This window comes from Triplophysa dalaica, chromosome 14 (genome assembly GCF_015846415.1).
Source record: "Triplophysa dalaica isolate WHDGS20190420 chromosome 14, ASM1584641v1, whole genome shotgun sequence".
Taxonomy (NCBI): Eukaryota; Metazoa; Chordata; class Actinopteri; order Cypriniformes; family Nemacheilidae; genus Triplophysa; species Triplophysa dalaica.
This window is the reverse complement of record NC_079555.1, coordinates 19,923,780-19,941,061: the sequence shown is the minus strand read 5'-3', so window position 1 is coordinate 19,941,061 and position 17,282 is coordinate 19,923,780. Positions and strand designations below refer to the sequence as shown.

Here is a 17,282-nt window from a genome sequence, read left to right as displayed (position 1 = left end):
TGACTACCGCCCTGTAGCACTCACACCCATTGTTATGTGCTTTGAGCGGCTGGTCCTGTCACAACTGAAAGACTCTTTACCATCCACACTGGACCCATACCAATTTGCCTACCGTAGCACAGAAGATGCGGTGTCCATGGCGCTGCACTCCGTGCTTACACATCTGGATAATAAGGACACTTATGCACCCATGCTGTTTGTAGACTTCAGCTCTGCATTCAATACCGTCATCCCTTCCAAGCTAATCATCAACTTGGAAACCTAGGCATTAACAATTCAACCTGCAACTGGATTATGGACTTCCTGACGAACAGGCCTCAGCTTGTTAGGTTAGGCCACATCTGCTCCACCACCATCACCATCAACACTGGTGTACCACAGGGCTGCGTACTGAGCCCCTTTCTCTACTCCCTTTTCACACTCGACTGCAGACCCGTGAATGGACCTAACTCCATCAAGTTCGCAGACGATACAACAGTGATTGGTCTCATCAGCAACAATGATGAGACCGCTTACAGGGAGGAGGTACGGCACCTGGCCACATGGTGCTCAAACAACAACCTGCTCCTTAACACCTCCAAGACAAAGGAGATCATCGTGGACTTCAGGAAGGCAAAAGGAGAAACATACGACCCCATCCACATTAACGGGACGGCTGTTGAACGTGTTTCCAGTTTTAAGTACCTGGGGACCCATATTTCGGAGGACCTGTCCTGGACCACCAACACATCATGCCTGGTCAAGAAGGCTCGCCAGCGTCTCTTCTTTCTGAGGACACTGAAGAAGAACCAACTGTCTTCAACTATCCTGGTGAACTTCTATCGCTGCACGATAGAGAGCATCCTGACCAACTGTGTCACAGTCTGGTAAGGGAACTGTTCTGTTGCTGAGCACAAGGCACTGCAGCGGGTGGTGAAAACAGCCCAGCGCATCACAAGAACTACACTCCCTTCCATTGAGGACATCCAGAAGAAACACTGTCTGCATCGAACTCGCAGCATTCTCAAGGACTTCTCTCACCCCGCTCATAGACTGTTTACTCTCCTGCCTTCCGGAAGGCGCTTCTGGTGCCTCCGGGCAAGAACCAGCAGACTAGGAAACTGCTTTTTTCCCAGAACTGTTTCATTATTGAACTCTGCTCCCCACTAATTCCACTACCCCTCATAACTTTAACTGTAATGCTGCTATTACATTGTTTACATTGCACTACAGGGCTGCCATGCATGACTGAACTGCACACACCAGTACTTCATGTTATCTGCTCTGCCGGACTGTTTACAAACACAGCATCATTTGCACTCTATACTGCTCACTTGCACACCAGGAATATTACACTGAATGCTCATTTGCACTAATGGACTACTCTCATAACTACATTACCTCATCTACTGCACTGTAACTTTCATAACTGCATTACCTCATCTACAGCACTGTAACTTCAATAACTGCACCAACTTCTCTACTGCACTGTAACTTCAATAACTGCACTAACTCATCTACTGCACTGTAACTGTATAACTGCATTAACTCATGTACTGCACTGTAACTTTAATAGCTAATGTCTGTAACTAATGCACACTCAAGTCACTTGCACTATTGTATAGTCTATATTGTTATTTGTTCATAACCACCTGTACATTAATGTTCACAGTATATAGCCTTCTGTTTATATTGTTCATAGTACATACCGACTGTCAGATTTTCATAGTACATGCCCATTGTAAAGTTTTTTCCTAATATTGTATTCTGTATTTATTCACACTGTATATCCGGCACTTGCTAATTGCACTTCTGGTTAGACCTAAACTACATTTCGTTACACTGTACTTGTATATGTGTAATGACAATAAAGTTCAATCGAATCGAATCTTTCTTAGGATCATTTAGACCCCACGAGGTGAGATCTTGCATGGAGCCCCAGTCCGAGGGAGATTGACAGTCATGTTTAGCTTCTTCCATTTTCTAATGATTGCTCTAACAGTGGACCTTTTTTCACCAAGCTGCTTTGCATTTCCCCGTAGCCCTTTCCAGCCTTGTGGAGGTGTACAATTTTGTCTCTAGTGTCTTTGGACAGCTCTTTGGTCTTGGCCATGTTAGTAGTTGGATTCTTACTGATTGTATGGGGTGGACAGGTGTCTTTATGCAGCTAACGACCTCAAACAGATGCATCTAATTTAGGATAATAAATGGAGTGGAGGTGGACATTTTAATGGCAGACTAACAGGTCTTTGAGGGTCAGAATTCTAGCTGATAGACAGGTGTTCAAATACGTATTTGCAGCTGTATCATACAAATAAATAGTTAAAAAATCATACATTGTGATTTCTGGATTTTTCTTAGATTATGTCTCTCACAGTGGACCCCTCCATGATTTCTAAGTGGGAGAACATGTAAAATAGCAGGGTGTTCAAATACTTATTTTCCTCACTGTATATACATATACTGGTGGTATACATATATACATATACTGGTTGTAGCGTATTGATTCTCATCCATAACCATTTGATCATGTTCTCAAATAGGGCCTATCAAGGCTTATGTCTCCATCTCATGGCCTGTCGAGGCCCTGTGTTAATGTTGTGGCCTATCGAGGCCTTCGTCTCAATGTTGTGGCCTATCGAGGCCCTGTGTAAATGATGCGGCCTATCAAGGCCTCAGTCTCAGTGTTGTGGCCTGTCAAGGCGCTGCCTCAATGTCATGGCCTATCGAGGCCTGTGTCTCAATGTCATGGCCTATCGAGGCATGTGTCTCAATGTCATGGCCTATCGAGGCCTGTGTCTCAATGTCATGGCCTAACGAGGCATGTGTCTCAATGTCATGGCCTATCGAGGCCTGTGTCTCAATGTCGTGGCCTATCGAGGCCTGTGTCTCAATGTCATGGCCTATCGAGGCCTGTGTCTCAATGTCATGGCCTATCGAGGCCTGTGTCTCAATGTCATGGCCTATAGAGGCCTGTGTCTCAATGTCATGGCCTATCGAGGCTTCCCTCATCACATCGTGGACTATCAAGGCTTTAGTAATATTGAGGCCCTTGTCTTCATGTTGTAGCCCATCTAGGCTTGTCTCAATGTTGTGGCCTGTCGAGGGCTTCGTCTCAATGTTTTGGGCTGTCGAGGCTCGTCAGAAGGATTGTCTCTACATGGCCTATCGAGGCAGCGGAAATGTTATGGTCTATCGAGGCCACCGTCTCCACGTCGTAGCCTATCGAGGCTCATTTCAATATTATGGCCTATCGAGGCTTTCGTCACACCATGGATTATCAAGGCTTTGTTAATGTTGCGGCCTGTCGAGGCCTCGTCTCAATGATGCGGCCTGTCGAGGCCTCGTCTCAATTTTGAGTCCTGTCAAGGCCTCATCTCAATGTTGCGGCCTGTCGAGGCCTCGTGTCAATGTTGCGGACCTGTCGAGGCCTCGTCTCAATGTTGCAGCCTGTCGAGGCCTCGTCTCAATGTTGCGGCCTGTCGAGGCCTCATCTCAATGTTGCGGCCTGTCGAGGCCTCGTCTCAATGTTGCGGCCTGTCGAGGCCTCGTCTCAATGTTGCGGCCTGTCGAGGCCTCATCTCTTTCCTATGGCTGTTGCGGCTCGTCAGAAGGACTGTCTCTACATGGCCTATCGAGGCCACGGTACTGTTACGGTCTATCGAGGCCCTGTCTCCATGTTGTAGCCTATCGAGACTTGTTTCAATGTTATGGCCTATGGAGGCTTTCATCACCACATCATGGACTATCAAGGCTTTGTTAATGTTACGGTCTATCAAGGCCTCCAGCAAAACGTTACAGCCTATCGAGGCCATGTTACAGTTATCGTCTACAGAGGCCACCTTCACTTATGGTAAATAGAGGCTTCATCACCATGTAGTGACACTTTGAGGCTGTCACTAAGTCAAGATCCATCAAGGCTTTTCTCAATGACTCGTCTCCACACAATGAAGGTTTACTAGAGTACGACGATATTACAAGCTTCACTCAAGGTTCGGCGCCCGTCTCCGCCACTCCGGAACCCGGAGATCTGAACCCGACTCCCTTTCGAACGGCCGGGGGCGACGGAGGCCATTGCCCCGCACTTCCGAACGGCGTTTGCCCATCCCTTAGGACCGACTGACCCATGTTCAACTGCTGTTCACATGGAACCCTTCTCCACTTCGGCCTTCAAAGCTCTCGTTTGAATATTTGCTACTACCACCAAGATCTGCACCCGCGGCGGCTCCACCCGGGCCCGCGCCCTTGGCTTCCGCGCCACCGCAGCAGACCTCCTACTCGTCGCGGCCTATCTCGTCCCTCCACGACGGCCGGGTATGGGCCAGACGCTCCAGCGCCATCCATTTACAGGGCTAGTTGATTCGGCAGGTGAGTTGTTACACAAACAGATCGCCTCTTTCCCTTTGTTTGCATTCTCAGTTTTTATTATTTTGGATATTAACATATATTGTTTAAGTTATACGAACTGATTTTATGCAAATAATGCTGTTAACAACCTATTGATTTTATTTAGTTGCCCTGATAATAATTTGCCAATTGGCTGCTAAATGCTATATGTTCTCGACATTGTATTTTTTTGCATTTTTTGTACGTTTGAGCTCTTCCCATCAGCTGAGGATGTTGAGATACAGCTTCGTCTAACAGACCATGTCGGATAACGTAAACAAGGACTCCTTGTTTCAGTTTTTTTACCAGAACATAAATGGAATAAACGGAATACAACCAACAGAACATTTACAGCTCAATCAAAATGTTAAACAAATATATTTAATATTAAATTATGTCCGTAAGATTTAAAATAAATTAAATCAGGAAGTACATCTCGCGAAGTTATACTTGACAATTGAGCATCATTGACTGAAAAATATTATATATTTAAAAGATATATATTATATTTAATATACCCTTTATTCATCATTTTCTCATGTTTTCTATAAAATACATTTTTCTGTTAATTGTTCCTGCAGATCGTTAATAAATGGTCTTGCCTCCTAAAAGTGAAGGAAAATTTTACGTTGCTTGTGAACAGTAATGCCACCATGTGGCCATTGCAGGTCATACACTTAATGTATTATCTAACCCCACAGTCTTAAGTAAGGTTATTCCATAGAGCGGGGCATTCAATTAAAGTTCCAAGGGTCCGGTGTTTCTATTTTCTTCCAAACGGAGACAATATGTTTTGTGAATAAGTTCAATTACATAAACGTTCCTGAGAGCTCATGTATTTAAACAACCAAAATAGTCCAAACATTTTCAAATGGTTTATTAAGCTATGTCTCGCGATCCGGATGGAACGAGGAAAAGGTCCGGATCCTGACCGCGGTCCGCCTATTGAGGATGACTTGGATAGATGGACCATTTTTGGCTGAATGGTTACATAATTTGCATTATGTAAAAAATGGCACATAAGGCCACCCTACCCTACATAAAGAATCTTCCATATGTGAAGAACCAACCTTTCTGTTTCACAAAATGTTCTTTGTTGTGTAGAAAAATCTTATAAGAACCTCTGAGGAAATTCTTCTTTGGGGAACCAAAAATGGTCCTTTTACAGCTTTTTTTCTCATTTCAAAGTCAATAGCCTCATATCTCTGAAAGTAACTTATTAACTGTTAACTTGCCAACTGTTAATACTATTGAAGCTTAAATTGCTTGCTACTTATTTCCAAAGTTTGATATGAGTCATCATACTAGGCAGTTTTCAAAATGTAGAAAAAATAATAAATCTGTTGTGTGTTAAACAATCTTTTAATGTCTAGACACTTTATTTTGTAGTAATGTCTTTGGGGTGGCCGAGGTGCTATCCCAAAGAACCGCTGAAGTACCACTGAAGCACCAAAACTGGTTCTATACACCACTAAAAGTGGTTCACCTAAGATTACGAGCCAACAACCACTTCAAGCACTATTTGATTTTAGAGTGTGGTAGCAAACGAAGGTACATTTCAAAGAAAACAAGTTACTGAAATGTCAATATTCTTTCTGGTTTTAGAACAAATGAAAGACAAGGATTTCAAAAGGTCTGGTTGTGATGTGCTGGAAAACCCAACCTTTTTATTTTCTACATTTTTGTGACTACAGAAATGCTGAAACATTTTAACACTGAAAAAAGCATGGTGACATCATAACTTGCATCTTTTTTTTTCCTTTTTTTTTTCTTGCTTAGCAAACACAGAAGATGATATTGCACGGCATAGAGAACAGTAGCTAACAGGAAACAGAAGAAAGAGGAAATAAACCAAACAGTTCAATAGGTCAGAATTTGAAATGAAGAGCAAGACGCTTTACAACCTGAGAGTAATACCTACTGCATTCCTCCACTGAAACAGACACAACGTACAGAGAAAACAGGCCGAAAGAGAAAAAAGAAAGCGTTATAACAGAATCAGCTTGATACAAGATGCACTGTCTGAATTGGAACGAGCACTAGTTTTGCAAAAGAAAATGTCAGCAAGTTTATTTTTCAGTTTATCAAAACCTTACTCTTTCTTAATAATAATCATCGCTGGAAGTAGTCCCTCTTGGACCTACAAAAAATAAATATCAAAAAACGAAAACGTGATTTTGTTTTCCAGCTGATTGTCTTAGGCGCTCTCAGTATTATACGGCACGCAGAGCCAAGCCTTCTATCAAATAGGAACTCCTTTTCCACGACAACCAACTGGGATAGGAATTAATGATTAGAGCAATCCCAACATTCACATACATCGAGCTATCTAAGCTAGACACTACATTAGCGGCGGGGTTTACGGTTGGGAAAGAGAAGGGTGTGTTCTGTGCCACTCAACCTAGTGGTGTTTTTGAGAGCACGCGGACTGTCAAATGAACAGCTCTGTGGTTTGACTCTGTGGTTTAGGAGGGGTTCTGGTTAGAGAGGCTCTTGACTCAGGGTAGGGTTTGAGACTCTTAACTATTGTAGAAAACCAACACTAGAGACGTTGCTTCTGTCAGACGTCATTTGAGTGGCATACAAGAAACTCTTGGCCAGCAATCCTAATGCAATAAACAAAACAACTCTGATTGTATAGCACAGCGAGATGAACAGCTCTGCTACCGTGGGCTTTATATTCAATCCTGCTAATGTTAAGGGACGTAATACTGCTTCATTCTCTCAGTTCTGTGATATCCTCCATCCAAAGTGGACACTCACAAACACAGGCATCCAAAGGTGTGTAATTGCTGCGGCACCAAATGGAACTGCAGTCTGTTTGTTTGGTCTAACCAATGCTGTGGGATAAACTGTTTGCCTGAATTTGACGTCATAAAGCAGGGAAAATACATGTGTTGTCATTCTGATCAAACATTGTTCAAGCATTATATAAAAAAACACTATATTATAGTAGATACTTTACAGATGTCTGACTTGTTAGGAGAATTTTTAACATAGTCTTATGCAAACAAAGATGGCAGGGTCACATATAAATCTGGGGATGCTCGCTTGGTAATGCTAATGGACATTTCTTTGAAAACAGTCCTTTTTTTATTCCGCTTGGTGCCGCTTGTTGTGCAGAAGGTCCACACAAAACCTTTTACCTGAAACCTGTTACGTTTGCCCTCCCCACACATGCACACACCGATTCCTGTTTTCGTTGCAGGTTTATTAGACTTTGCTCATTGTCAAAATACACATTTGGACCAAAATTGGCAGGTATCGGATGGAACTGGACAGCGCCACTACTGCCCTGCTTGCGGCAGACCTGCTGCCTTTAGACCCCACCCACAGTCTAGGCTTCACCCAGTTGGTGTCTGACACAACAAAGTGAGCAGGACTTGCAGCCCTCTGTCCCGAAAGCCTCAGATTGTACCATTTAGCAGGATATGCCCCGACAGATTGAACTAAGCTCGTCTATATTGGCCCACTATGCCCACTACTGGTTCATACCCGTGCAGACAGCAAAAGACCTCACAAACGTCAGTGCTTTTGAAAATTACACAACTTTCTCTCTGCCCTCCCATCCCTCCCCCACACACTTTTTGGTTTGTTTTAAAAATCTTTGGATCTGCAGCAATACCCATAAAACAATGATTTGAAATACAAAGGACAAATCATTCAGAACATTTAAATAAAAAAATCAAATTAAAAACATCACACACTGCTTTTCCATCTGCGACGCAGGGAAAGAGGTCAGTCCTCTACGGATCTTGGGCAGTGTTTTGTACATGGGCCAAAGTGCCAGATTACATACAAACAAAGAGTAATGGAAATTGATCCATATATCTACACTTCTGACATAAGGCTGTAACATAATAATGAATGTTCATTTTTGTTTCGTTTTTGTTTCGTTTTTTCCAAAAACCTACTATGTACAAATCTATATTTTCTACAAATACATAAATTAAAACAGAGTTTCGGCATTACAAAATGCAATTAAATTAACAGAAATCACAACACACTAGTAGAAGAAAGTGAACGTAGACACACAGTATCACAGCAGTTGGTTTTACCCTGTAAAAAACAATAGTCGTATCGTAATAGAGAATCGGAATAACACAAGGCTTTAATAAAAATAAGCTTCTCTTGTCCTTTTCTTGAGTTTCATTCTGCTATCACAGAAACTCGCCTTTGGTGACCAAAACTGAGCACTTTAGCCAAAACTGTCAAAATAAATACTCATAAAGATTTTTTCGAAGAAGAAGAATCATCAATGATTACCAAACTAGTTCAGTTCTGCCTTTATGACATAAACTCTCTATACAACAGAACTGTGAAAACGTATTACTATGAGGTATTCAGATATTGGTAAAGACGTGCACGGCCTAATCGGTGGACGCACCCACAAGTGACGTGGCGAGGGGGGCCGGGCAAGTGGCTTAAAAGGGAGGTGGCAGGAGCTTTGGTTTGTCAGCAAAAGAGACGGAGAAAGCAAGAGAAATTCCTTTGGTATGTTTTCATTGCATGGTTGCACTGGCAAAAGCACCATGGTGAGAGAGAAGAGATATTCCTTTTTGTTTCTTCGTCAGTGGCCCTTCCACAGGCTGAGGTATTCCGAGAGTTAAAAGGTGGGAGGTTAACGGCGGTTTAACACTTTGGTTCAAGCAAGGCACTCGTCCTGTGAGTTTAACGCATGTCTGCCGAGGGCGCTGTTATACAAGCACAGATGAGCAAAAGAGAGAGAGAGAGCAAGGGAAAGAGGGAGGAAAGGAGGGAGGGCTGGAAAACACCATCTATTCATTCACCTTATCCTTCATTTAGGCCGTGCAAAGAGAACAAATCTTTGGTATTCTTTGGTATCATTACTTTGATAGAAATCACGAATGGAAACGGACTGAGGTAGCATCTTTGGTTCACACTATAAATATCAGCAGGTCTTAATGTGTTTTGTTGTTTTTTCGTCTTTTTTACATGAGCGCTCATTTATATATGCTTCGATGTCACAATAGTCGTAAATACCAAATATATGTTAAAGCTAAACTACGCCACAAGAGACAATGAATGAGTCTCTTAACACATTACCCTGCCACAGGATCATAGTCTTTCTTCCTAGTTGTGAAATGCATAGAACACGCTTCCCTTTCTCTACTGGGTTTTGGGTCCAGGCCCGTTTGGGGACATTGTAGTGGTTGTCATGATTGATGCAGTTAAAATGAAGCTTAGGCTTTCGTTCAGCGTGATCTCAATGAGAAATGAAGCTAAATGAATGGACGTGACATCCAAGTGGATTGGAAATTAATGCAGCTCATGGTGAGAACAGCAGGATATTTGAAACACAAAACAAACAGAATTTCTCATCTAATGACTGTTAAATGTATTGTAAGGGATCGTTGTAAGGGACTGAAATAAGCGTCCTGAGGAATCGGCTTGTCTCGGAACAGCTCTGCATTCAGTAAACAAATTAGATGACATCAGGTTGGTTTACAGCAAACAGATTTTTTGAGGGCGGGGTTTTGAAGAGAAGTCAAGCGGTTGAAGTGATGAGGGTGATCCAATTGAGCGGCCAAAAAAATCGCTTACAGCACCTTTAACGTGCATACAAATTTGCTCCAGATAAAGCTCACAACTACAAAAAAATTATTACATATTTCATCCAGAAGTATTGGAGAAATCCATAAGAATAATAACCCAGTAGTTCCCCAGATGTTAATGAATATGAAATGATGACAGGTGCTGGTTAATGTCACTTTATCTTTGGTTTATAGCCACTGGCATTGAAATATTTAAAATACAGGTTAAAAAGGCAGGTTAAAGCTAGCAAAACATCTCCCTGAAATAATCACATGAAAGGACTGGGGATGCACACTCACAAAGGCATATCTGACCAGCGATTAAAGGAAAAATGGCAGATCTAATCATATGTTAAACGCAGAAGACCCACCGTCCACATTACCACATGATTTAATGAGGAGGGGAGTCAAAAGTTTGGCCTGATTGAAAAATACACATGTTTCTTTGGTTGTACCATCTGTGATTGAGAAGTCAAGATGGCAAGCGCATATGTATTTTCGGGTTCCTTAGTAACTTTTCTAACAAATAGGAAGAAAGCACAATCCTGAGGGTGACAATCAGGGCAACCTATCTCAAGATTCTCCATCAGCTATATTTACATCCCTGGCTAGATTTGAGTGCCCTATGACATTGAGGGATGTTTACAGACACACGGTTGTGTGTGTGTGTGACGTCAGGCATAACAACTGCAGGTCAAGTGATCGGGTCAGTAACGTCACAGATTCGGACATCAACGTAAATAACAATCGTTCCACGTTTGAGACAATGTCCAATTGTTGACGAGAAAAGGGTCCTTGAAAGCAATGGGTCACGTTAAAAGAGACGCAGGTTGGGGAGTTTGTTGAGATGAGTACGACCAGTGATTGGAGTGTAACTTCTTTTTTGCAGTATGTCAGACACGGACGAACAAAGTCCAAAATGCGAGTCTTTGGTGTTTTCTCTTTGGATATTATAAATATCGGTTTTGTACAAGTTTTAAGGGCAAAATGCTGTCTAAAATTGTCTTTTGTTAAGTGTTCTTTGTTTAAAGCTTTTCCACCGAAGTTTTTTTTTGTCATTACGCAGCCGTTACTCCATCATGCTTTGGTACAAGTGCTGGAGGAGGAATTGCCCGAGTTGGAGCTGCAGTCGTCCAGCCACTTATCGAGGCTCCGCCGACGCGCGTTCATGAAGAAGTTGCTGACGGTTGTGAGCTCCAAGCCCAGCTGCTGAGAGATTGTGATTTGTAACTCTTTGGACGGGCGCTTGTTCTCTTTGAATATTGCATGTAAAGTCCGCCGCTGGACATCAGTGAAGACCAGTCGGGGCTTCTTGGAGACGCTCCCCCGCTCGCCTCTCCCGTGATCTTGTTCCTTTCTCTTACATGCTGAAACAACAAAAGGTTGATATGCAGGTGTCAGACATGAAACAAACAAAGTTTTGCTAAATTAATATAAAATGTCAAAACGGTTTGCCTATCGAGAAAGATGTTTCTTTACAAATTGTTCCTTATTCAAGTCGGTTAAAATATAGGACGTTTTCTCTTATGAAACAAAGTTAAAATCTATAGACACGATGTTTTGTTGAGAGATTTCTATTTTAACGTTATGGAACTGTCCATAACGAGATGGTGCCTAATCAATCCAGTTTCACAGCCAATCAGATCACTTATGATCGGTCAATAAATAACAGCCTACAATGTAGAATACATTTACGTAAACACCCGGGTGTATGATCTTACTGTTCTTTCACTGTTTGCTTTTAAATTCTAGTGTGCGACCCGACTGTTACAGAGAAAAACACAAGGGGGCGCAAAAAGCTTGTGGAACATATACTGTGACCATTGAAACAGTCACAGACGGTAAGTGCAGCAGCGTTTACGTAGCCTGATAAATACAAAAATTCTGCAACTCACCCCGAATATAAATTAGTTTTCGATGGTGTAAATCATATTGCAGAATTGTGGTTATTTCTTAATTTTGACAACTTATTCGCAAGATATAACCCTTTTTAATAAAAAAGTATGTTTTATATAAATAATACTTGCATAAATATTGCGCCCATGTATTTAAGTTGTAAAATATCTAACATGATATACATTTCCTGTTGCTTGGTGTTTTTTTTTTATATACGAAACCGGTATTGTGTGTACAAAAATAAATAACAAAACTATGCAAAGGAAATGTCGTTTGGAACTTTAGGTAAATATTAACAACAGCAAATGAGCTCGTTATCAGGTGCCATAAATCAAAACTGTGTAAATGCACAAGGCCGCTGTGAATAGACCTACGTAAATTCCCAGAGAAATAACTGCGAACTTCTTTATCCGTCAACACAGTTGATCATCCCAGATACTGTTTGTCTGCAAATCATTAGACAGGCGCCAGATAAGCGCGTACACGAATGCGCGTCCACGGTAAATGATTTCAGAAAAGGGCTCCAAAATAATGCAAAAGTAGTAATACACCAACACGGCCCTGATATGCCTCTATATAGGCTTAATATACATAACACGATATGATATAGCATAAGTAACATATTAACAGATCAGTAGTTATGCCTCAATATAAATATGAATATGCCGTTTCGTTAAATTTACACACGCACATTAATCAGTGTTCTGTTAAGCACTATTAACTGACTGTTTAGCATGCAATTATGCTGAATAAAATTGTTGGATAATATCTAGTCATAATTTACAAACTCTTACAAAAATCCCGTTTAAGATAAAATAGGCAAGAATTATAATGCTGCATCTAACTTTCGTTAGATTTATAAATAATAATAAAGAACAAGATAAACATAACAGGCTACATTTCATATTTTTTTTCTTTGCTTCTCTTAATAAAGAAACACCGGGTTGACTTCCAAGTGTTTTTTTATAACTGATGTAAAGTTATTTCCAGAATGTATAATTTTAATCACGAGATGTTAACCAAACCTTTAAATGCAGAGAAAATACGGCATGCAAAATTGGAGACTTGCTGTAAGGTGTAAAAGAGCTCTAAGGTGAAATAGTGCTGAGTGCTCTACTGTCTTACATTACTAAGGAAAAGGAGAAGGGAATTAAATTTGAATAATCGATATACCAATTCTATATTTACCTCTCAGAAGGCCGATCACATACCCTTAGCCACGTGTATTAAATCAATAATATACATCACCTTCACTCATTCCAATATCATTTTGCAGAATAAGAAAATAAAGTCACTAAATCAAAGGAAACGAAATCTAACTGACATGTAGCAACAACAAACCAAACAGCCGTTCAATAATAGCAGAAATAATATTAACACCAAGTAATAAAAACAAGGATACGAACACAATTTTTTATATCGCTTACGACAAAACGTGGACAATGTTAATATTAAAATTTAACTGGTTTTAAAACACAGTATAACTTAACTCGAAAACGAAATGTATTCTATGATAACGATTAAAAAAATAAATGTTTTGGAACATTCATATTTGGGCCACTAAAATATAAAATAAAAACGTCAATCAAAAGCTCATTGTGTGTCAAAAGCAAAATAACAATTTCAGCCAAACCTTATTGCACTATGCAGTAAGATTAATATTAATAAAACAATTGCCTTGATAAAGTGTTTGAAATGACAAATAATGTAAATCCCCATACATCTAATAGACCATTTGCAAACAGAAAAAGCTACATTAAAATCTCCTTTTCATTTACATGTATTTTTCACCATTAAAACTATAGACTATTTCAACTTAATTTAGAGTTTTTTTCTGTCGTGCTCCAATTAATTCCTTCTCTGATTTATGACAAATATCAGAGACAGAGACAGAGAGAGAGAGAGAGAGAGAGAGAGAGAGAGCTTTGAACGGATCACTGCCCTCAAATTGATTGTAATTCTCATGAGGCAAATTAATGGAGGCTCGATCAGTTAATTAAGAAAAGCTTCACAGCCAACACGAACTGGACAACGAATGAAGAGATCCAACCATAAGAAAACAGAAGAAAAACCAAAACACTCTGCGACGCGTTTTTAAATCTCATGTCAGCAGCGCGCGCACACACGCGGTTTTGCGCATATTTACGCACATCATTTACCAAACAGACTGAATACGTGTGACTACATTTGAACGTCGGGCATGTAGTTATGATTAAAATAAAGTTGTTGATAAATATCAATAAACGAATATACAACTGGACCGTGGGGCGCTCGTGTTTCTTCAATTTCTAAACGGAGACAATGAGACTGGAAGCTTTCCATACACACAACTCTGATTATTTATGGGGGAGGTCCTGTGGTGTTTATTATGTTGTATCATAACCAAACAACAAATTACGAATCAAATAATTCAAAACAAACAAGCAAGCCCAAACAACCACGTTCCTAAATATGTATATCTTAGGGGATCACTTTACATTTGGTCCACATGCACCTAGAGCACACACTTGAGTTTGAGTATCAAAGTGAAACGAAGGAGCACAAAAATAGTAATAGCAAAAAGACAACAGAAAAACGCAAAACCTTACAGCAAAAAAAGATGCGGTGTATGCCACTGATGAATTGCATGCGAAGAGCCGTAATGAGGATAAAGACTATGATTCTGCGGAAAGAGGAGAAGCGTGCATTACCTATTGTTCTCTCACCTGCGAGCCTGAGCGCGGACATTCTCTGAAACTCAGGCTCCTGCAGCCATTTCCACATCCTTCGGAAGGTTTCCCTGCCGGACTTGAGCTTGCTCCAAGGCTTGGGGTTCCGGAGGAGGTCCGAGAGCGTCCCCTGTGAGCGGCACAACACCCTCTGCGCGAAGATGGCTTGCGGGATGCTATATCTTTTCAGTTCCGTCGTGATCCTCTGGGCCACTTCTTTGGTATTGACCTCCTCCATCTGACCCGAACTGCTGCCGTTGTTGAGCTGCGAACCGGGCGCGGAGGAGTGGCTCTGCTCCCGAGCGGAGCCCAGCACCTGCCCGTGGCCCTGGGCGTTGAGATGGGCGTGAGGGTGATGATGGATGCCGTTTATCGGAACCATGCTCGCCGAGGACGCGCTCATGTGCTGTTCCCCGTGTCGAGCCAGCATCGCGGGGTGGTGTGCCTCGTATCCATTGGGTGTAAGCATCTTCTCGGCGGGCATGGTGGCCCCGGGGTGCGCGTACGGCGGCAAACCTTGCTGGGAATTGTGAATGCCGCTCAGTCCAGACCCAGACAGGGGCGACAGGCTCTGTCCCATGCTGGTCACGTCCTTGTGGTACTGAGAGTACAGGTTGTTCATCGGAGCCAGACCCCTATCGTCCCTCATCAAGGTGAAGCTCCCGCTGACGTTGCCCGGGATCCTTTGGTGCGGGTGATGGTGATGATGATGGTGGTGGTGATGATGGTGGGGGAATTTGTCGGAGACGGTTGAAATCGGCGGCAAGGGCTGTAACGGCGTGAGAGTGGTGTAGGTGCTGCTCATGCTCATCCCGGGGGGAGCCTCGCACGCCATGCTCATGGCCGGGTGCAGATGGGTGGCGAGCCCGGGGTGCTCCGGGGGCCGGTGGTGATGATAGTCGCTGCTGTCCAGGATTGATGCCATGCCCATGGAGCGCGCATGGGCTGACAGAGTGCTCCGATGGCTCCTATGATGAGAGCTGTCTCCGGTCATGAGATCCGCTGCGCTGGGTACCGGTTCATGACTCAATCCGTGCAGATCGACAATGTTCTCCATAGACAGCTGTGCGTTCATTATACGTGCAAGCAAGTGGACAAATCATCTATCTGATATAGCGGAGCTGTGTCCACAGAAGTGCGCTCATTGAAAATGAAGTTCAGTTTTTAGTGTCTCTGTAATCTCCAGTATTTTTTCTTTCTTTTTCCTTTTTTTCTTTTTTCCCTTTTTCGTGTTATAAAGTTTCGTATTTTTCCTCAGATGTTAAGGCCCCCGTCCCTTCATCAGTGCATGATGTCAGTGTGCTCGCGTCCCTCGCCATCTCTTGCCATGTCTGCTGTTGTTTCTCTTTCAGCTCAGCGCTGCGGCTGCCGCTCCGCGCTCCCGCGCATGCGCGCTGCTCCCAGCCCTCTGACGTCAAGCATTAAGGAAGTTTCACCCCATTCGGAATACCTCCTTCTGGACATAGCTTGAATGACCTCAGACAAACTGATGTACCAAAGCATCAATAAATGGTTTCGAAAATTAAGTGTTTTAATTATACCACATTTAAATGATTGCATTATCTCATGAATTCTAATCTAAGACTATTATTATGAATGCATAAAATAAATGTTTTTAGTTTTGGAGAACTTTCTAAATGCGCTGCATGCAGGAAACACATTTACTTCTGTTCACCTGGGATATTCTTGGTTCTTGGTTCTTTAGAGAAGTGTTCACACATTTAGGCGATTTCAATAATGTGTAAAATATATGAAAGCACAACGAAAAAATCTGAGCGCCACGACCTACAATGGAAAACAATCTAATCACACACTGTGTTTTTTTTTTAAATATATTTTTATTTCAGAAATTCAAGAATGAAATAGACTGTTGAATGTGAGTCATCGTGTTCCATGCAGAGTTGGAGTTTTAAGGGGGATCAGGCACAGACGGATTGGTAATAGGCAGAGAAAGGCTGGACAGATGTTTCTATTGTTGTGCTATTAAGAGTAACGAACCAAGCCATCAGGAGTGTGTCCCGCTTCCGTGGCCTGGCAGAATAATGACACAGCACATTACCTTTCACGAGTGAACTTCATTCTGCACCTAAATGAGCAGGACCCCCGTTTATTTAGCAAAATACATGAAAACACCTTTTAATGTATAATAGTGGACAGCTCAAAAATCCATATGAACGGAAAATAAATAACACATCAAATTAACACATACATTTAATAATTTTACAGACGCATCTATTCAAAACAACTAACAATTGAAATGAGTATATGTGTGCATGTTAATATTTATTGGAGAAATTAGACCAATACAATTCACAATGTAATAACAACACATATCATGTTGAATTCGTATGGAGGCGTTTTTGAGAGTTGGCGTAATCTAAACATTATTAGTGCATTTATAAAGCCCCCTCTCCCCTCACGCAAAGATATCACTTTGCTAGACCTCACATTGTTTACAGTTAAATTCGACTTCAGAAAGTCAGTTTCATATGCAGTCAAGCGAGAGAACGAGATAACCGGACAGTTAGGGGCCCGACGAAAGCATCCAAGCCCGGGTGTGGTGACAGCTTGCAGCGGTCAGTCCTGGGGCCCCTGCCTTTGGCCCCCGCTCGCGCTCGTTGGGGACATGTCAAAGGTGACGCTTCAAGACTCCTGAAGCTAACAGCTGCGGGGGAGGCGAGAGATTAACTTTTTCAGACTTTTCCTTGATTCTTAGGGACCTGCTTAGTGACAAAACACACATACATCTGTCAGGGTC

At 42.0% G+C, this 17,282-nt stretch overlaps 1 protein-coding gene across 2 annotated transcripts; it reads right to left on the bottom strand.

Moving 5' to 3' along the window:
- Nucleotides 1–5,999: 5,999 nt before the first annotated feature.
- Nucleotides 6,000–15,828, bottom strand: onecut1 (one cut homeobox 1). Of its 2 annotated transcripts, none has more exons than XM_056765928.1 (2): nucleotides 14,507–15,828; nucleotides 6,000–11,287 (listed from the first exon to the last, which is right to left on the bottom strand). In XM_056765928.1, the coding sequence occupies exons 1-2, from the start codon at nucleotides 15,597–15,599 to the stop codon at nucleotides 10,998–11,000; spliced, it is 1,383 nt and encodes a 460-aa protein (XP_056621906.1). In that variant the 5' UTR covers nucleotides 15,600–15,828; the 3' UTR covers nucleotides 6,000–10,997. The 2 variants fall into 2 exon arrangements, with proteins under 2 accessions (XP_056621906.1, XP_056621907.1); XM_056765929.1 differs by having other exon boundaries at nucleotides 14,522–15,828.
- Between the last annotated feature and the right edge of the window lie 1,454 nt (nucleotides 15,829–17,282).